We start from the raw sequence: 22760 nt of genomic DNA on the forward strand, positions 1-22760 counted from the left end.
AAGGAAATTCTACTATTTGCTGGGAGATTTACCTGCAGTCTAAGAAAACTTATTTCAGTTTTAATTGTCCAAGTAGTTATCATTACCCACCTCCCTTTTAATCTGTGGATGGTCCGGATTTTTTTTTTAATGCATATTTTCATTTAAATTTTGCTAACTATTTCTTGGCTTGAAATTTGTTTAATACAGAAAAGGATAGAGGGTAATAAAGGAAACCCTCCCAATCCTCCCAGAAATCATCTCTTAGCTTTTAGACAGTTCATATTTGGTGCATTTTTTGAAGGGCTTTACATTTGTATTGTGATTATGAACAATACCCTCTAAGAACTCAGTATAGAATTTTAGTGTGTATTTTTTTTTTTTGAAGAAAATTTTTGCTGGACAGCTTTATGTTTTATATTGCAAAAAAAAACAATATAATTGTTTTACATTTAAGAATAAATATATTTAGTCTTATACATGTTAAAGGATTTATTATTATACAGCCTGTGCAGTATTCATTTTAGCTTTTAATGCTATCTATCAAACTTGTAGTGTATGACAGTGCAGCATATTTAAATTATTTTTAATAGAATATTATGGGGGGGAGACAAGCATTTTCTTAATGTTTGACCTTTACCACCTTCCTAATTATATGCTAAGAGACTATATAATGTCCCCAGAAACACACTGGCATGAATGCAGAAATAAACGGATTAAATTTGAGAATATTTAGATTTTTAATTATTTTTCTTCCTCAACAGTCAAAAAATGTGGAGTATAAATTGGGGAACTGGAGTTTAAAAGGCAAAATAGAGTATTCAGTTCAACTGCGTTTTCACTTTCCTTTGTGTTTTAAATGCTGCACACAGACTTTCTGATGCACAGTGAGAACAAAGGATTTGAAAGCATTAGCTTGCAAATCTTTTTTTTTCTGCAACAGTGATTCTGTATGTTATTTCAGACTATTTAAATAAAAAAACAACTAGAATAACTCATCAGGAAATATTTAGAGGTCACTTTTAAAAATATCTAAAAGCTCAATTAAATTGTTCTGCATTTTACAGTCCTTTTGAAAAGCAGTTCTATCTTTTATCTCTTCTACATCTGTAAATTGAAAATATAACATACATTTTATTACATTTTTAAATTATTTCCCCCCTCATAGTTAGTTTATATAGTCATTCTAATCAATTTTAAAGTGAGAGAAATTTTCCTTACATTTAAAAATTATTATTGACTGGTTTATTTTCTTTATATCTAGCTATACACTTCAAAACCAGATTGAAACATCAACTCCCAGTTGAGAAAGCACTGGTGGTAATTTCTGTGGTTACTATTTTAGCCTCCCTGGACTCCGTGTTATATCAATAGCAAAAAAAAAAAAAAAAAAAAAAAAAAGGAGTTGATTTTAATTTCTTTTAGAAAATGCCCTTATGTCATAACTTAATTGACTCTTTGAAGATTGTCTTAGGAGATCTCCCTCCCCATTCCCTTAGGAAGAAAAGGGTCTGCTTAAAATGTTGTCTCTTCTCACTATGTTAAAGGAAAGGTGGACTTCTTTGGAGCACCGCACTAGCCTTGTAGGAAGAGAGGTGCTCACTGCAGGGTTTCTCTAGTCCATGCGTTTGGGTTTTGAACAAAAGCGGAAGAGTAGTCTGGGAATATATATGATATAAAAATGATCAGTGGAATGTGCAATCTGTAATTTATCAGTCAGTACAATAGGTTACTTTCACTGGCATTTTTTGCCTTGGTTATGTGTACTTAACTTGCTATTTTGATTATTTATATAAGCTAACTGCCAGGAAAATTATGTCATTCTTTATATTCTTCCAGATAAATTCAAGAATTTGTGTAGGGAATCTGCAGGCACCATGCCATTTTTCTGCTTTAGCATCGGCAACATATTCCTTATACCAGGTTGCTTACAAGTTGGAAGGGAATTCTGTGAAAAACTGGGTCCCCATCTAACTTTTTAATGCCCCAACCCCCCGCCCCCAAGCTTACATTGAGAGAAATACATGAAGGGCGGTGGACAGTGTGGTTCCTGTATAGATTGTGGAGAGGCCAGGATTTGCTATTCAGCAGACTCTTTTGAACGAGTTTTGCCTAAAGATTTTTTCTATGGTACGTTTACACAATGGAATACTACTCAGCCGTAAAAAGGAAAAAATTTTAACCCTAGTGGCAGCATAGATGGACCTGGAAAACATTATGCTAAGTGAAATAAGCCAGTCAGAGAAAGATAAATACCATATGATTTCACTCATGTGTGGGATTTAATGAACAAACTGAACCAACAAGCAAAATAGAGACAGATTCATGGATAAAGAGCAGGCAGAGAGCTCTGGTTAGGGTGGGAGTGTGAGTGGGGTGAGTGGAGGGATTGAGCAAAAAAAAAAAGGGGGGGGGGAAGAACTCATGGACAAACAACAGTGTGGTAATTGGGGGAGGGAGGTGGAGGGTTAGGGGAAGATGGTATGGGGGACAAATGGTGATGGAAAGAATAAAAAATAAAGGAAAAAGATAAATTTTAAAAATATTTCCTAAAGTAAATTTTGTTTGTTAAGCAAGGATTTACTTACCTTTTGGCCTGGTGCCTGGTATTATCATTATATTTTGAAGCATGGTGACCATTTCTTACATGAATAATGTATTATTTATTGGAATGAGTAGAGGAGGTAGATGTTTACATACGTATTTTTATATGTGTAACTATATCCAGATCTTAAATTTGTCCTGCAATAATAAAAATCACTATAAAAGGCCCATGTATATAGAAAGAGCTCAAATAATGTTGAGCATCTATGATGTGCTAGACTAAACACAAGACACTTCCTATTAGCTCATTTAATTAGTTGATAGCCTATAACTTACTCAAAAAATACAACTTTATAAAACATGGGTAGAAAATGTTTTGAACACTATTGTAAATGTCTTGAGTATTTTTTTTAATTTTTTTATTTATTTTAGAGAGAGAGAGAAATATCAATTTGTTGTTCTACTTGTTTATGCGTTCATTGATTGCTTTCTCTATATGCCCTGACCAGAGATTAAACCCACAACCTTGGCGTATCGGGATGACACTCTAACCAACTGAAACTACCCAGCCAGGGTATAAATATTCTTAGAAGGCCCCAAAATTTACTTTTCCCTGTGAATCATAATATATTATTCTAAGTAAAAATTAGCAGCAATCCATGTTTTGTGTACTGCATAATGCCAATTTTGAAAATATACATCCATACAAATTTTTTAAATGCATAGAAGGAAATATAGCTAATTATGTATGGTTATCTCTGAGCAGGGGGGCTGGCTATACATGATTTCTACTTTTCTATATAGCTTTCTAGATTTCTATAACACATGTATTTTATGATCAGAGACAATTATTTAAAAAAAAAAAAAAAAAACCACGCATGAACAACTCCCTGTACCTGTAAATTAACAACCAGAAGAATTTGTATTGGTATGGCCAGTTCTTCAGTTTTGGCTTTAGGATAATGCTAATAAGAATTCTTCATATCCAATAGTCTTTTGAAATTTTTTCATTGATCTTCCTCAGTGCTTTGTGGTGATAAATTCTTACACCTAATTTAGATGGTCAATAAGATTGTCTTTGGAAGTAATTTTGCCAGATTATCTTGAGTTAGAACACCTTGGTATGAATCATTGCAGAGAAGTGAGATTTTTTAATTCTAATGAACAGATTAAATACTGAATTAGAATTACATTTTAAACATTACTAAATGATAAGCTTACTACTGTCTTTCCCCCAGACTTAAATGATAATTTATGGTGAAATTCAAAATTGTAAGGGCAACTATATACGTGACTTTTTTTCGAGCAAATATCTAATAGTATAGTTACTCCATTTACATAGAAAAATATTTTTTTTCCTGTATGTTATGAGACATATTAAGGTATCTTAAAAGGCCTAACTGGGCAATTTTGAGAGTCAAAGGAAGACATTGAAAAGCAGTTGATGGATGGGAAAGCATACCATCTCTGAGAATTCTGGTTTTGAAGGCTTTGTTGTGGTAGGTAAATTCCAGGGTTTCTTTGGATAAAATAGACACATGCCTGGCTCAATCTGCAGTAGGGGGTGTACAGGAGGCAGCAGATCAATGATTCTTTCTCATCATTGATGTTTCTATCTCTGCCCTCTCCCTTCCTGTCTGAAATCAATAAATATATATATATATATTTTTTTAAAAAGTGTCAGGACAGTTTAACAATTCTTTGGACATATTTTCTGTATCTTAGTGTATGCTTATATTCTTACACTTAAATTTTCATCTTTTTTTTATCTTTCTGTTTTTCAGTTTAAAAGGATGCTTAATCGGGAGCTCACCCATCTCTCTGAAATGAGTAGATCTGGAAATCAAGTGTCGGAGTATATATCAAACACATTCTTAGGTGAGAATAACAAAGTGCAACTTTTAAATTTTCTTTTGAGTGGTTTGTTTTGGGAGGTGGATTAAAGCATCAACTGATTTTGGAAATCAAGCAAGTATTATGACTTTCAATTGTTTCCATTGATTATATTAATAATTTGAGCCTCTAGCCTCTAAACTTTAGAACCTAAAGTGACAAAATGCATTTTTTATCTTTTAGTTTTATTCAGGACTTTGAGGGTTTTCTGAATTAAAGTTACATACTGCTAGTTTTTTCAAAGTACTAAACTGTGAAATGTATTTTTGAGATCTATACATGCATTCAACAAATTCTTGTTAAATGCCAGTCATTGCTGGGCAATAGGTATTTAATGATAAGTTAGAAATGGTCCCTGCCCTCAATGGGTTGATAGTCTATTGGACACCACACCTGGTAAATTGGTGAAGCAGATAGAATATAATTGCTAAAGAAAAGCTTATTGATAACAATAGCTAAGGGTATGGTGTACTGGGACAATACCACTCCCACCGCCCATTCCCAGAGGAAAATAAAATGCAGTAAGTGAAAGTCACCAACTTGAACATATCCTTGATTTGGCTTTACTTTCAAAACAAAATTGCTGAATATCTTAGTAGCACATTCACTAAACAGACACTTACTGAGCGCACACTGTGCAAGGATGAGTTAGGGGAGCTCACTCCCGTGAAATAGGGAATGAATGTACAGATACATCTTGTGTCTTTTATTTGAAAATAGCTTTTGTAAAACGGATTGTCACTTGTCAGATAATATTGGAGATTCTCTATGCTTCCCACAAAACCTTGTTACATCATAACACCTAGCTCACTATAGTATAGAAATGTGAAACAGCAAAAGCAATCTAAGTCATTCAGAGGACCCATTTCAGTAAGCTGTCAGGTTCACACACTGTTAATTATTCTGCCTTGGGGTTTATTTATTTATTTATTTATTTATTTATTTATTTATTTAGGGTATCAAACTCAGTCCACATCAAGTTTTAAACATTCAACTTCTCTAAAAGGAGCTTTACTTGGAAATCTTTCCTGGAATATATAATGATAAATTAAAACATGTCTAGTTATATATGTTAGGCTTAAAAAAAAAAGCTCAGGTAGAATTAATAGTAAGTGTAGAATATTTTCTTTATTTTTAAGATAAGCAACATGAAGTGGAAATTCCTTCTCCAACTCAGAAGGAAAAGGAGAAAAAGAAAAGGCCAATGTCTCAGATTAGTGGGGTCAAAAAGTTGATGCACAGTTCCAGTTTGACTAATTCAAGCATCCCGAGGTTTGGGGTTAAAACTGAACAAGAAGACACCCTTGCCAAGGTAAGAAAAATGTCAAGAATTGTGAGCATCAGTATGCAACAATGCCTTTTAATGAATTGTTGTTCCTTCTCTTTTAGTAAATAGACAAGTTATTCATTTATGGGATGTGTTTTTTTAAGATAGGAACATACTTTATACAACTCTTGCTAAATTATTTGGGTTTTATTAACACATGGACTCGCACAGGTAGTTTGTGATGTGTGTTCTTTCCTTCTTCGCTTCTATGTTTGATTGTTTAACATTGAAGAGTTAGAAATCTATTTATTATATCTTCCAGTTTTCGGAGAATAGTTAAGGTTTTTGTGAATGGATTTTATCTGTTGGAGAAATGCTTTGAAATTTATATTGAAAGTATATAAATATGTTGTCTTGTCAAAGGCATGAGGCTAAGCAATCCTATTCAGTTTTTAGTATGCTATTGAGTTTTTAGTACGTTCAAGTGAATCTGCCTAAACTTTCCCCTGATTACATGGTGCATCCATTATATTTAAAATGAATCACTTTTTTTAAGTTTAACAATCTTTTCATTAAAATCAGTAATTTTTACGTGAATATGCTCATTGTTTCATGTGCTACCTCTGCTTTCTAATTTTCCTGTCTTTCTTAACACCAGGAACTAGAAGAGGTGAACAAATGGGGTCTTCATGTTTTTAGAGTAGCAGAGCTGTCTGGTAACCGGCCTCTGACTGTTATCATGCACACCATCTTTCAGGTAATGTGGTCCCATCTCCTTTCTCTCATTCTGTGCCTTAATGTCCAGCCTGTGAATTGTACATGCATTGTATCTTCTTTACTACTCACCCTCTTTTGCATATATTGGACTTTTTTCGGATTTGCCCCTTTACCTAGGGATTATAAGAATACAGAAAGGTTGAAGTGTGGGTAAAATGCAAATAAACCAATGTTGCTAATTTTTTCCCATTTAAGGAAATGATATGATGTGTGAAAATTGAAGCGATTCATTAACATTATAGTTTAAAAGTCATCCACATGACCCTGACTCACACAGAGAATGGAACTAGCCATAAAAACTGATCCACCCCCCGCCCACCCCCCACCCCCCCGCTAACTAATCTTAATTTTTTCACTGTTCTGTGTACTGCTCTTCTCCACATCGGTTCCTCGCTCTTGTTGAGCTGCTTCTGCTCCAGCACGGGGTTAGGATTTAAATGCGAGTTGAGGCTGTAGGTACCCCCGGGACTGGAATGGCAGATTCCAGCCCAAGAAAGGATGTTACATTTCAGTTGATGTGACCTAGTGGCAGAGTCAGTAGCACTAGACTGAGGCTAACTTCATGATCTTGGGACAAGACACTTCTGTAACTGGCAGCTCATTCCTCACACCACATATCTTGGGTTGAGCACTATTGGGCTTCAGAAGGACAACTCAACTCTGGTTTTATTCCTGAAGTCCCTGGATCTTCCCAAAGATTTCCATTTCCTCACTAGATGTTGTGAGAGTGCTATTTCCATTTCTGGGTGTGGTTTGTTGTTGTTGTTGTTAACACACTCTATGGAAAACCTGTTATGTAAGGACAAATGTTAAGAGAATTTCTTTTCCTACAGGAACGGGATTTATTGAAAACATTTAAAATTCCTGTAGACACTTTAGTTACATACCTTATGACCCTGGAAGACCATTACCACGCTGACGTGGCCTACCACAACAATATTCATGCTGCAGACGTGGTCCAGTCAACACACGTGCTGTTATCTACACCTGCTTTGGAGGTAAATCTGGTTTCTAAAACTTTGATAACACTAACTTGTCATTCATAAAGGGCTCTTAAACTTGCATATTAAAGAGTATGCAGTGCAGAAAATAATTGGCTTCATTGGAAGTATATTGAGTTATAAAGTAAAAGATGTGGTGGTAAATAAATAGTCTGATGATTTTGTTTGAGAAAGTTGACCAGCGATTTAGGGATTCATCTGTTTACGACACTGCTTCCTTGAAATTACCTAATGGACATTCTTTAAAGCACATCTGTTAGGCTTATATAATTTTAGTTTGTTTTTCTGGAATGTAGTCTGATGGCTTTTACATTTATAGTTCAAAGGATGATTATTTTAAAATATAAGCAATGCATTGATGTTTTTCATGAAATTGATTAGAAGGAAACACTTCAATTTTATCAAATCCTAAGAAGTTGTTTCATTAAATTGTTTTTTAAGCAATTTTATTTCCTTAATTGTTTGGAGAAATATTTTTTCCTAATATATTTTATAGTTCAGATTGTTTTCATCATAAAACTATGTTAGTATTTCATCATTTGAGTGAGTGGTTCTCAACTGAGAGTGATTCCTTTTCTTTCTCCTCCCATCCCCCATGGGCATTTGGCAATATGTGGAGACATTTTTGGCTACCACAACTGGGGGGAGTACATGCTACTGACATCTCATGAGTAAATGCCAGGGATTCTGCTAAAAATCCTTTAATACAGAGTGCCTTTCATAACAGATTATCTGGCCCAAAAATGTGAATTCTGCCGAAGTTGAGAAACCCTGGTTTGAGTAAAAAATAATTTCAGATACTCCTTTTTAATACTTAAAAATATCTAATCAATGGAAAATTTTTTATCATAAATTATATTAGGTAAAATATTTTCTTCCAAGATCACACTTACAAAGTTCACGAGTAACTCATTATCTATAGAACTCTTCCCAAAACATTATCTTCTATATATATATAAAAGGCTAATATGCTGTTTCCGACCAGTTGCTATAATGCGCACTGACCACCAGGGGTCAGATGCTCAACACAGGAGCTGCCGAGCTTCAGTATCTTGGCAGCGGCGGTTCTCGGGTGACGCACCCCGAAACCAGAGAGAAGGGACCCCGATTCCTCGCGGGGCCATGCTATTCCACCTTCAGTCATGGGTTATGTTGTTGCTGGGGCACTGTTGGCCCCGAATCTGGTTTACTGCACACTTGTGTTTGCATTCCACACCCTGTACGGCAGCAACTTTGCAAAGTGCCCTCTCACACTCCAGGGCCCCTCAGGGGATGTTAGAGAGCTGGTTTCAGCCCGATACCCACAGGCCTGGCCAAGGGACCCCACCTGCCGGAGGGACCCAGCTCACTCCACAGATGCCGGGGAAGGACCGCAACCGCTGGAGGTTGGCCCCAAGGCGTGTCCGGCCGTCTAGCCCAGTCCTGCCCCACTGGCCACCTTCTAATTAATTTCCTTTCAATGTGCCCAGGGTCACTCACTAGTCATAATATATTTTGAAACTTCGTTTTGTTTTCCATCAAATTCTAGGAAGTAATTTTCCATTTGTTTAAATCGTAATATGTGTTATTATAGAATAGTGATGTTATCTATATTGTCTGATTTTCCAGGCTGTGTTTACAGATTTGGAGATTCTTGCAGCAATTTTTGCCAGTGCAATACATGATGTAGATCATCCTGGTGTGTCCAATCAGTTTCTGATCAATACAAGTAAGTAGAGTTAAATTTATTTTTGCAGAAGATATTTCTTTTACCTACACTTTAGAACGAGAGTCTTTATGTATTTGGGGGTATTTCCAGAGCCATTAAGTTCTTTTGGAATGTGTAAACATGCATTTTAATGAGAGTGTGTCTTAATGTAATTTAGTTATGAGAATTATTATTATATCTCATGAGGTGTAATGCTGTTTGAAAAACACATATTCCAGTACTTCTGTAGAAACAATGTGTTGCCATGTTAGTACACAAGGGTAATCCAAGTAAAAGTTGACAGAATGATTTAGGTAGTTATATTGCCCTGTGTTTTATATAAAAAAAGAAAAATGACCAGAATTAAGGTTAAACCTTCCTCACTTATGTACGTCAGCACTTCATCCTCTTCAGAGGCTGTAACTACTCCTTTCCCCTCTACCACACCCAGCCCTGCTCTTGCCTATTTAAACCTCCTAATAAGGGCAGCAGGAACTTCTCGTTTAACTTAATATTTTCTAACCATTGAATTTTTTCTCCCTGGTGGGTGACATTTCATCACATAAGAAGTCATCACTGAATTTGGGAATATGAGGAGGGGTAGAGACTATTCAATACGGGCATCTCTGACACTCAGCTGTCAGAAAGCCTCTGGAGGCATGTTTAGGTAGTGCTGGAGCTAGGCCAGTGCAGGAGGTGTTAGCTTTACAGAAATTCTATTCCCTTACTCCTTAAGTCAATTGGTAAATGATTTAAATGTCCTAATGTTTAATTCCCTCTCACCACAATAGACTAATATTATAAATTTACTTTTATATGTAAAAAAAAAATGTGAAGTTTAAAAAAAATTGTCTTATCTGTTAAGAATGTGACTTTTTTTTCTTTTCCGTGAGTTTGTGGATCACAGCCTCCTCATGCCCAGTAGTCTCCATGCATCCAGCTTTCATTGCCTAGCGGCCCTGTGCTGCAGCCAGATTTAAAAGGAGATTTTGAATGTAGCTTTGCTTTGAGAGATTTAACTCAGACCTTCAGAATATTTAGCTCTGTTTTTATATCTTTGAATAGCCTCTGGACTACCCTATGACAGAGTGTGCTTTAGTGACTCACTCATATATAGGAAGATTGGGAAAGTCATGGATTTCCTAAAATGTGTGGCTAGCCCAGTACATTTTAGAATTTTGGTTCATGAACTTACTTATCCAAGATTAGACATGGTAACATTTCATATTCCAGCTACCTTATAAGAACCTATAATAGAGTGCCTTCAGGAACCACCAAAGCATAACTAAGCGTAATACACATTCGATGCAGCTGCATTCACATTGTGTCAGTGGTTAGGATCCACTGTCCTTTCTGAAAAGAATGGGGAGGTTATAGAGTGCAGTATACCCTGATACTCTCCTTAGCCTGGCCTGATTTATTACTTTGACTGTTAGGTGTGTCTTGATATGCTCCTCATTCATAAAAGTTTTGTTTGAATTTAATGTTTGCCTTAAAGAAAGGTATACATATTTTTTATTTAAATTAATAATGGCCAAAATTCAGACTGGTGTGGTTTTTTTCACCCTGTTATATTTAATACTAGAGGCCTGGTGCACGACATTCATGCACTCTGGGGGAGGAGGGTCCCTTAGCCCGGCCTGTGCCCTCTCGCAGTCCAGGACCCCTTGGGGGATTTCCTTAGCGCTGCCATGGAGGCGGGAGAGGCTCCTGCTACCTCCGCTGTGCTTGCCAGCCGTGAGCCCCGCTTGTGGTTGAACGGCACTCCCCCTGTGGGAGCGCACTGACCACCAGGGGGCAGCTCCTGCATTGAGCGTCTGCCCCCTGGTGGTCAGTGCACGTCATAGCAGTTGTTCAGCTGTTCTGTCGATTTGCATATTAGCCTTTTATTATATAGGATTGTAGGTTCCCTTATAACATTAGAGTTAAGAATAGATTAGAGAGAAAAATTAAAACAACTGGTAATAAAGTCACTGTTTCCAAGTATTCTGATAGGTTTTTTTAAATGAGGACCAGCTTTATTCTTTATTATGGAGCCTCAAAGGGCAAACAGGCTTTGGCTGGCATTGGAGGACTCTGGCGAGCGTCAGGATACCGTGGAGTCTGGAACTGAAGCTGATCTTCAATTCACAGATGAATCTGATGCTTTCCAAAGTTTGAGACCCACTGACACAGATAATGGAGAAATTTAGGGGAGAATTAGAAATACAGTGACAGTGGCCAAGGGTATCTGTTTAAGGTCATTTTGCTGATGACTTGCTTGAGGTGAAGGATAACTAACCCTGTTTTTGTAAGTATTTTGTTATTCGGTAATGTTGTGATGATCCCTTTTCTGTGGGACAGCTGGGAGGTGAACCGTTCCCAAAGGAACTTTGATCGCTAATGTTTCCTGGAGGGTGGGGTGCGATGAGGCCATATTATTCCTGAGAGAATGAATCAGCAGCATCACCTGGTAATGGAAGTACCTCAGGGTTGATCAGAGCCCAGGGCCTTGTGAGAATGACTGCCCTAGTTAGCTTTTGACTAGGGATCATGCCAGCAAGCACTGTACTTCAGAAACAGAAGAGGCCTAGTAGCCAGTAGCACAAATAAGTGTTAACTTCACAGCATGCTATAATGAATCCCTCGAATAACTTGTAAACTTGTAATAAAAAACTTTGTGAGACACACTCAAAACTATGTGATTATTTTTAGTTTGCAGTAAACTACATTTTATGTAGAAATTAAGTTTATGTTGCTCTTTCATGGGTTGAGCATCAGCGGCTCAGACTAGCCCACTTAGCACCTCAGAGCTGGTGCTGCCAACGTGTTCAATGCCAAAGGTTTAATCTACATTTCCTGTAATAAAGAACCCTAAAGACTTCTGATCCTCAAATTTGTAAACCCATATTTAGGCAGCCACCTTCCCTATTTTAAGGAGGCTACAACGGCGCCATGAGGTTGCACGCTTTGCATGGTGGAGAGGTCCTGGAGCTCCCCCAGCTGATTCTGAGTCCCAGTACACACCTCCGCTTCTTCAAAATCTACTCAAGAACCACAGAATCTTACCCTTTAGGCGTGACCACACATCTTCAGCTCTAAAGAAGAGTAGAAACAGGTTGCTTAAATGCTAACATGCATTCATTTAAAAATCAGCAGTCACCACCACCTTGTTGTAAGAGCCCTAGAGATTAGAGAAGCAGTAGAGGCCCACCAGTCTAATTAGGAATCATTTCATGGTCTTTCTGGCCAGTCTGGACTCTTGTTACATGTCAGGAGCTAACTGCCTACCTAGGCAGGCTGGGGAGGGCTCCTAGACAACCCTCTCTGTGAAAGGCCATCCTTACCTTGAGGAGAATTCAGGTTCTTTGTTTTAAAGTTCAGACCACAGATCTGCCTCCTCCTTAAAGTAACAGCTCCTCATCTTTTATTCTGCAGGCTCAATTGCCTGAATTTCTTTTCTCTTTCTTCACAGGGCACATAGATTAATCTGGGTCAGTTCTTCTTTTAATGCCTTCATCTACATACACATTTGCCCCTTAAAAAAAACCGTAATAGACTAATTAGAAAATGTATTATGCCTTCCACTCGGAAATCATTGTGACTTCCTTTCAGTATATGTTATTCAATATGATTCTACTATAGAAACAATAATATGTTAAGATCCTTTATAGTTTAAAATTTTTTATTTCTATATGTTTAACTGTCTATGAATAAATATTCATAATTATATGCTTTTACAGACTATTTAAAAGTCAGATTGACCAGATACTAAGTTATAAAATATGAATACTATTACTTTGTCAAAAGAAAAAGGAAGACAATAAATAATACCATACATAGGCACTGCCTGGTACTCTAGAAATCTCTGTTTCTGTAGTTGGGAACAAATATTTCAATGTGTAAATTCCTATTTCTATAGTACTATTGAAGTCATAGATTTCACAGTAGAAATATCTCTTGAACCTCATTTCTCCTCCCTCACTCCTTTAAAATATTCAGTAAGGAGTATTGGGTATTTCTTTCCTAGAAAAGAATATATATTTCCAAAAGTATTTTCTGTACATGAGTCAGTAGAAAGATCAAACACATGCACTTTTAGTCTTTACAAGGACTTAAGTGGAAACGTTAATAGCACCAATTTTTTTGGTAAGTAAGGTATTTACAGGAACTATAAGGAGGCAGGATCTCTCACTGCCTAAAATACACAGGCCCAGGGCAGTTGTGAGAGCGGCAGAATCTTCACCGTGCAGTTATGTAGGCAGCCTGACATCCTTCTCTGTGTGCAGCCATGAGTGCTCAGGTAGAAAGGGCAATAGACCTGTATACAATGACTGCCACAGTACTTGGAAAAGGAAATGGAAAAATGAATAAAGCCTCTACTTTCAAAGCTATACTGTGGATGAAAATAAGAACAGCATGGACAAATCTAATATTCTCTGTGTGTTCCAAACTGTTCTTATACCCTCTCGGAACACAAACAATCCTAAGTCACATGATCCTTACATTTATATAAATGTTGGGTAGGTGATGCACAGTTTTCAGGAATACAACACCTTATACTTTGGACAATGTTAAGAATGTTAAGAATAATGTCATATTCTGCTGAGCTTATGGAGAACCTATGGCAGATCTGGAGGGGAGGAGCTATCTGTTCAGTTCTGCTTTCACTTTAGCAAAGAGAAAGCTGAGGCACAGGGCGTGAAATGACTTACCACATGTCATTCACGTTAGAATTCACTCCCACGATCCCATTGCTCTTGCCACTGTTACAGTAACTAGTACATTGCCTTCTTGGTGTTGTCATGTATGGTAAGGCCAGCAGAGATGTTTAGGGGAAATTGAGCTCTAAACCGAAAGTTATCTCAGAATATGAAGAATAAGATAAACTTAGAATAAATGGCTTTGCTAATCTTTTCTCTTGTCTTTCTTTTAAGATTCTGAACTTGCCTTGATGTACAACGATTCTTCTGTCTTGGAGAACCATCATTTGGCCGTGGGCTTTAAGTTGCTTCAAGAAGAAAACTGTGACATTTTCCAGAATTTGACCAAAAAGCAAAGACAATCATTAAGAAAAATGGTCATTGACATTGTAAGTAGCTGATAAAAGCAAAAAAGAAAGCTGTGATGCAAACTGTTAAAGGAAAAAAAAAGATTGAATATTAAATGAAAGGAACTGTATATTTCAAAACCTATTGCTGCCCCTTTATGTTTGAGAAGCTGTCCCTAATGTTCTGTAATAGGTTTTCTACTTCTAGCAGTTTAAAGTTAAAATAATGACGGGTAGCCCTAACCCCTTTGGCTCCGTGGATAGAGTATCGGCCTGTGGACTGAAGGGTCCCAGATTCAATACCGGTCAAGGATACATGCCCAGGTTGCGGGCTCGATCCCCAGTAGGGGGCCTGCAGGAGGCAGTCAATCAATGATTCTCTCTCATCATTGATGTTTCTATCCATCTCTCCCTCTCCCTTCTTCTCTGAAATCAATAAAAATACATTTTAAAAAAATAAAATAAAATAATGACGGGTAGCTCAGCTGGTTAGAGCATCGTTGTGATATTTCAAGGTTGTGGGTTTGATCCCGTTCGGGGCACATACAAGAATCAACCGATGAATGCATAAATAAATGGAACAACAAATCAATGTTTTTCTCTCTTTCTCTCTCTCTAAAATCAATCAATAACAAAATTTTTAAAAAGAATAATGACAGCTTAACCTCATTATTCTAGCTTTATTTTCTGAACTCCTCTGGTCTGGTGCAGGCAGAAAGATGACTAACAAGAGCAGAGGGTGCTGACCATAGCTTGAATTTTTTCCACTCAAAAAGGCGGCGGGGGCTCCATCAGAGTGCCATTTAGAAAACATCCATGATTTTAATATTTTCTCTATGCATATTATTCACAGTGATTAGGAGACACAGGAAAATCTCTGGTTATCAAAAAGTTCATTCTGTTAAGCTTTGTATATACAGGGGAAAGAATTATCTGTCTTGAATAAGCAGAAAATTACCCAGAATATTCTCTTTCTGAAGTACTCTGAGCAATCTTGAATCAGTTCATCAGCATTCACTAACCATTTTTTAGTCCAAGGAATGGGAAAAATAGGTAATGATGTCTTAATCATGGCTATGCCTTTTTCCCCATCATAAACGTGGTTATCAGTGCCTAACATTTCTGTATATTGCACACATATATCTGGGCTTCCAGAAAACTTGGCAACAAAGAGGAAAGGACTCTGCCCCAAGACGTAGTAAAGAATTGCGATACAAGCTGTTAGAGGACAGAGTGGATTTCCTTTTCTTCTTAAATTCTGCATAGTACTTTTATTTGCAAATTCTTTTTTTACTTAATAAAATACTCCTTGCCTTTAAGGTACTTGCTACAGACATGTCAAAACACATGAATCTACTGGCTGATTTGAAAACTATGGTTGAAACTAAGAAAGTGACCAGTTCTGGCGTTCTTCTTCTTGATAATTATTCTGACAGAATTCAGGTAAAGCATGACTTGAATTTTCTCATGTGTCTGTGTGTCTAGCTTTGATAAAATTTATGTCTCCTTTCTCCCAATTTATGAATTTAACCAGCTTGGTCTTTTCATTTGCATATGCATTTAAAAAAAATCCTAACATCCCACAAAACCGGCCACTTAAGCAGCTCTGAATTTAATCAGCCATGCACATAAACAGCTCTTGGTATTTAGATGCAGTAGGGGTGTCATAATTTTGGACTATTAATGTAAGTGTGAACCACACATAGACACATCATGGTTGAACTATTTGGAATGAATCTTACACAACATCTATTTTTAAGTGTCGCAGTCATTAAATGTGAATTTCTAGTAAAAAGGGGAAAAAAGGAACAGGTGCTGAGTCGAGAATGCATTTGTCTGTTTTAGGTCCTCCAGAATATGGTGCACTGTGCGGACCTGAGCAACCCGACAAAGCCGCTGCAGCTGTACCGCCAGTGGACGGACCGCATAATGGAGGAGTTCTTCCGCCAAGGAGACCGTGAGAGGGAGCGGGGCATGGAGATAAGTCCCATGTGTGACAAGCACAATGCATCTGTGGAGAAATCACAGGTGACGCATTATGCACAAAGCTTTCCGAGAGAGCAAAACAATAACTTGAACATTGGATTCCATTGTGTCCACATTACACAGTATTTTAGTGGTTTTTACATGAGTACTTGATGTTGGCAAGCTCACTTGCACATTAGTCTTTACAACTCAAAAGACTCTTTTATTCTTATGATTTATATTCATATAGTCTCTTATATGTTCTTATGGCATTATATCTATTAATGACTATATTCACATAGTATATTCATAGGTATAGAGACAATTTATCTGAATTTATAAGTGAATTCAGTTATATGAATTCATATGGGATACATGACAATATTTCAGTTATCTTGATTTACCTATTACTGGCTATTCTAAAATGAAGTCCAGCCCTCAAGCCAAGTCCTACCCTGTAAACAGCTGTAGGATTTTTAGGTTGTAAAAAGTTCTAGAAGCTAATTTTCACCATTGCCTAAAACAGTGACTGTTTTACCAAAGTAAAGTAAATAGTCTTCTGTTCAATATTGTATTTTCAGGCCATGTTATGTTTTATATGTTTGTATTTAAATTTTAGGTCATATTTATAAATTGATATAAATCAGATATATTTGTGGGATCTAGTTAACCTTTTCCATGGTTTCTTCGTCCCAAGTCCTGTACTCAAACTGGATTTCTTTTTCACTAGGTGGGCTTCATAGACTATATCGTTCATCCTCTCTGGGAGACATGGGCAGACCTTGTCCATCCTGATGCCCAGGACATTTTGGACACTTTGGAGGACAATCGTGAATGGTACCAGAGCACAATTCCTCAGAGTCCCTCCCCAGCACCTGATGACCAGGAGGAGGGCCGGCAGGGTCAGACTGAGAAGTTCCAGTTTGAACTCACTTTAGAGGAGGATGGCGAGTCCGACACTGAAAAGGACAGTGGAAGTCAAGTGGAAGAAGACACTAGCTGCAGTGACTCCAAGACTCTCTGCACTCAAGACTCGGAGTCGACCGAGATCCCCCTTGATGAACAGGTCGAAGAAGAAGCAGTAGGGGAAGAGGAGGAAAGCCAGCCCGAAGCCTGTGTCATCGATGATCATTCTCCTGACACGTAACAGTACAAACGACTTTCATGCCTTTTTTTTTTTTTTTTTTAGTAGAAAAAATTGTTTCCAAAGTGCATGTCACATGCCACAACCATGGTCACACCTCACTGTCATCTGCCAGGACGTTTGTTGAACAAAACTGACCTTGACTACTCAGTCTGGAGCTCAGGAATATTGTAACCAGTTTTTTCACCTCCATGTCATCAGACCGAGGGGGACATCTTCACGAACAGCATTTTAACAAGATTTCAGCTTGGTAGAGCTGACAAAGCAGAGAAAAATCAATTCCAAAATATTTCCAAGAGAGTGTGGCTCATCAGGCAGCCCAGAAGTTGATAAGACTTGGGGTTTCTTTTCTTTTTATTTGTTTGCAATATTTTCAGCAGAAAGAAGGTATTACACAGACAGAGTGAACTAGTGGATGAAACAACAAATGGGTCAGGAACAGGACACAGCGTGAATCTGTTACCAGGAGGAAGATGAGCCACAGAAATTGCATAATTTTCTAATTTCAAGTCTTCCTGATACATGACTGAATAGTGTGGTTCAGTGAGCTGCACTGACCTCTATATTTTGTATGATATGTAAAACAGAATTTTTGTAGAGCTTACTTTTATTATTAAATGTATTGAAGTATTATATTTAAAAAAACTATGTTCAGAACTTCATCTGCCACTGGTTATTTTTTTCTAAGGAGTAACTTGCAAGTTTTCAGTACCAATCTGTGCTACACTGGATAAATCTAATTTACGAATTTTACTTGCACCTTATAGTTCATAGCAATTAACTGATTTGTAGTGATTCCTTGTTTTATATACCAATGACTTCCATATTTTAAAACAAAAACAAATTTTATGTTGCAGGAAACTCTTTTTGTAGGTCTTCATTTACTTTTTTTTGTTTCATTCTTTCCAGGTAAGCAGAGTTGCTCTTTGCAGTTTTTCTTCATGGTGTGCAAAGTGAATATTTGTTCAGTGACACTTTGATGTGCGTTTTTTCCTAATGTGTCTTAAGCCTCATGGACACGCAGTCATCCGTTGGTGTTGTCTGAAGCAAGTAAGAGATAGATAAATACCCAGTAGCTAAAATGGTCAGTCTTTTTTAGATATTTTCCTACGTAGTGTCTTCTGATAACTTTTTACTATGTCAGTAGACCCTCATTTCACAAGTGCATGTCTTTGTAATTACCCACATATGTCATGCTCATTTTTACCGTTTTCACCGTCATAGTATGAAAAACTTTTGCCCCTTGTGCTGCTCTATCATTTAGCGTGTGTTTGTCCACCTTCACTAGATAGGGTCTTATCAAATATATCATTGCCATTTTGATGGATGGGAAAAAACACAGATAGTCAAGGTAGGGTTAGCATTCATTTCTACTGTGAGGTCATGTAGAATGACTGGCTTTTCCTCTTGATTTACAGAGAAAAGCTAACAGCTAGTTAGACAGTTTTAACAATATTAGAATATATTAACAAACACCAGTACAACTAACGTGCATTTGTTTCCATGACTTTACCATGGGAGTAAGAACCATATAAGGAATATTCTGGAGAAGTGATTTTAAATGTAGCAACTACCCTTCCTTAATGGACAAGTAATATGTAGAAATTGCTTTATTAGTTATCGTTGGTTCATCAGTACGTCTGGTAGAGGAGAACTTCTTTAAATATCCTGAAGGAAAGCCATTGATGATGCCACTGGCACCAGTGGTTTGGTAATATAATGCCCTCCTAAAATACTGAGTTGGGTAAAAAGATTCTGCTGAAATAAAGAAAGAGAGCACTTTTGGCTGAATTTGGCACCAAGAACTATTGCAATTTTAGAGATTAATTTCCAGTATTTGTCATCAGTTGGCATCTTGGGGCATTTATTTACTTTGGACATTTTTTCCCATTGTAACTCTTCACAAAGTGTGTACCTTCTCTGTGAAAAGATTGGAACCCAAATAATCATTTCCAAATTGATATCTAAGAATTGACATAGAACTAAAGGGGGTGTCTGACTAAATGGAAAATAAACTGTTAAGGAAAAGCGTAACCCTGAAAAACATTGATATTTGGGAAGGCAGGGAGCCTTCTGGGGATGAAGAACAAAGTCGTCAGCCAGGAAAATGACCCACGCTGAAGATAGCTCTTGTTTTAATCTCCTGAGATCCCCTGATGGAAAACTTGTGTAGTTCCGATCTTTTACACAGAACGAATAGGAATAAACTGATTCTTAACGATCAGATCTCCACCCTCCTTTCCCTGTAAAGATCAGACAGTAACCTTTTAGACAAAGTCCTGTATTTGTCCAAATAGTTTCACAAGAACACTTGGAAACTTGTTTTAATTTCATTTATCCCTGATGGAGGTCTAGAAGAAATGACAAAGAATCTAGGGTTTATTCCTTTTTCCAAAATAGTCTCATTCCCTCCTCTCCCTAATACTTGGTATTTTCCCCACAGAGTGCCTAGAATCTTAATAATGAAAAAAAAATTTAAAGCAGCAATATGTCACAAACAAATCCAGACCTGAAAGGGTTTATAACTGCACTAAAAAGAGAGGCTTTTTTTCCCCGTTTGTTGGGTTTTAATGGTCACATGTTGTGAGGGTACCCACTGATTGACAATCAAATTGTAGAAAGTGTGTACTATCCAAGAGACAGGGACTAATGCACTGTACGATCTGCTGATCCTCTCCCTTCCTCCTCCTTTTTCTCCTTCTCTCTTGCCCAAATGTGCTTCAGTATCATACACCGCTTTAAAAATAACATCCTTTCACAAGTGGCTTTACATTTCCTAAAATGCCATAAGAAAATGCAATATCTGGGTACTGTATGGGGAAAAGATGTCCAAGTTTGCATATAACCAGTACATTTCAGCTTGCAAGTTACTAAACATAGTAATGCTGTTTTGATTTTATTTTCTTTTACATCACTTAAAATTCACAAGAAAATAATGTAGATAGAACAAATTGCAGATAAGGGGGGGAAAAAAACTTGAATGAAATGGATTTCACAGAAAGCTTTATGATAATTTTTGAATGCATTATTTATTTTTTGTGCCATGCATTTTTTTTCTCACCAAATGACCTTACCTGTAATACAGTCTTGTTTGTCTGTTTACAACCATGTATTTATTGTAATGTACATATTGTAATGTTAATTGTAAATTATCAGTTCTTATTAAAACATCGTCCCATGATGGGATGGTGTTGATATATTTGGAAACTCTTGGTGAGAGAATGAATGGTGTGTATACATACTCCTTGTACATTTTTTTTCTCCTGTAATATAGTCTTGTCACCTTAGAGCTTGTTTATGGAAAATTCAAGAAAAAACTATAAAACACATAAAGATATATAAGTTTTAAAAAACATAGCTGCAGGTCTTTGGTCCCAGGGCTGTGCCTTAACTTTAACCAGTATTTTCTTCTGTTTTGCTGCATTTGAAAGTAAGGTTATGGTGGGGCTAGGGCTGGGCATTCCACATCCAAGCTTTGAATCAATTAGTTTTCTGGCAGTAGCTGGATTTTACAAAACCACAGACCACTTCTGGAAGATTCTGAGACCCTTTTGAGATACAAGCTTAAGGACTTCTTGCCATGAAGCAGCATTGCTTATATGGTGATGGTTTTCCCCATCTGTTGATCAGGAGCCGCTTGAGTTAGCCACATTTGTTTTCTACTTTTAAACACTACTGGGAAAATATATTCTTGTCCCGGATTATAAGAAGTATTTTTGGCTTCTAGAGTACATAGGCAAATGAACTTGATTTGAAACTAGAGCCAAAGGTCTCAAGTGCTGGTTAGTCATTTATCCATCAGCTTCCTGTCATGTTAAGAGAATATATAATATGAAAAAGATCATTTTTTTAACCCTGGAAATTTTCTTCAACTGAAATCAACCAAATTTTTAATATGTGAGTCCATATGTACGATGTACAAGATATGTTTTATACGATACCAATTGACATAGCATAAAGGATTTATCATTCTCTAGAATTGGTTTCTGCAAAACTTATATTGCTTTAGAATTTTTAAAATGCAACCTTTCACAATGGCCAGCTCCCAACGCTGACACATTCACAGTGGATGATGAAACCTTCTTCCACTACTGCCCAGCCCTCGGAAAACGTAACTTAGTGAAAGGAGAGATTCTCTTTTTAGGAAAAATGAGCCTCCTGTTATTTTGTTTTCTTTTTTTGACACAAACTGTAGATTTTAGCAGCCCTGGCCCAAAGGAATTTGATTACTTTTGTTTTTTAAACAGTACAAAGGGGACACTATAGTTACAAAAACACATCCTTACTGATTTTAGTTGTTTTTTTATTTCCTTAGATAATGTTTTCAGAATGGTAAATTGTGTGTGAGCATTATAAATGATGATTCTTTTAGTGGTTTCTTAGCCTCTCTTACAGCCCATGGGGATAGTACTGTACATCAATACCTTCATATGAAATTTTTATATGCAATGGAAATAAAAGCATGGGTTGATTCTGCCTATTTATGACTCAATCTTTTACAAATGAAAGATGATTCATTTAAAACTAGTTCAGTCAACACAGGTTTCCAAGAGTAATGAAGATTTGTTAAAGTGAAATGAAAATGACATCATAAGCTAGTATTGATATTCATAATCGAATGAAACAAAATTACGGAGATTAATCTTTCTATAGAAAAAATTTGCCAATGTCATTTAAATGGCCTACAAGATTAAGCACAGTATGTGGTAAACAGGCTTGGGAAGGGTCTTGTCTATTTAATTGACTAGTCTAGCACACTGCAGGTTAACCAGACAGCCAACATTTATTTGTTGGGTAGCTTCTCTGACAGCTGCAAGGTTCTAAGGACAGCAGTGAAGGAGGCACGCGAGCTTACAGTCTGGAGGGGACAAAGCCTTAAACGGCTTCATACACCTGCCACTGTGAATGTCCTGGGAAGAACCTGTGGTGCTGTGATCCCATGGGAACCTGAACTTGCGCCCTCCTGGCAGCCCAGAGAAGGCTTCCTACGGAATTGACTTGGGGGCTGAGCATGAAGAAGAGGAAGAGGAAAGCAAGCAAAAGGGAGGGTTAAATGGAGGAGGCGGGGGATCCAGACAAGGAAAAGACTTGCTGAAGTCCTCTGCTATACTAACGTATACTAACAGTGACTGGTACTGTTAGTACAAACGAGTAGTGAGGCCTCTGGAGAAATGGAAGGAAAGCACCCCTGTTCTGTCACTCTATTCCTTCCCCTGCTGTATCTTCTTCATAATGCTTATCACAAACTGGCATACACATCTGTGTGTGTGTTGTCTGTCTCTCCCACCAGAACGTGGCTCAATGAGAGCGTGGTATCCCTCACTCCTAAAGCGATACCTGGTACACAGTAGGTGCTTAATATTTGCTAAGTAAAGCCACCAAATGGATAGTGGACATAATCCAATGAGAAAACATTTCAGGGTCTTAAAGAGAAGGAATCAGCAAAAATTTAATATTCAGCTCCCAAATCTTAA

The 22760-nt window shown here is 37.2% G+C and overlaps 1 protein-coding gene across 5 annotated transcripts in view; it reads left to right on the forward strand.

Annotated features, from left to right (window-relative positions):
* Positions 1-21766, forward strand: part of PDE4D (phosphodiesterase 4D) — a gene marked incomplete at its 5' end in the record, with an annotated part of 697671 nt that extends 675905 nt beyond the window's left edge. For all 5 annotated transcript variants that reach the window (XM_080681780.1, XM_080681781.1, XM_080681782.1 and 2 more), the window contains 9 exons: positions 4308-4401; positions 5556-5728; positions 6342-6440; positions 7294-7458; positions 9070-9169; positions 14065-14219; positions 15498-15620; positions 16023-16205; positions 16873-21766. In XM_080681780.1, the coding sequence (XP_080537906.1) occupies positions 4308-4401; positions 5556-5728; positions 6342-6440; positions 7294-7458; positions 9070-9169; positions 14065-14219; positions 15498-15620; positions 16023-16205; positions 16873-17289 (1509 nt within the window). In that variant the 3' untranslated portion in view covers positions 17290-21766. The remainder of the gene's footprint in view (positions 1-4307; positions 4402-5555; positions 5729-6341; positions 6441-7293; positions 7459-9069; positions 9170-14064; positions 14220-15497; positions 15621-16022; positions 16206-16872) is intronic.
* Between the last annotated feature and the right edge of the window lie 994 nt (positions 21767-22760).

Source organism: Plecotus auritus, assembly GCF_963455305.1.
Source record: "Plecotus auritus genome assembly, chromosome: 7".
NCBI classification, from domain to species: Eukaryota; Metazoa; Chordata; class Mammalia; order Chiroptera; family Vespertilionidae; genus Plecotus; species Plecotus auritus.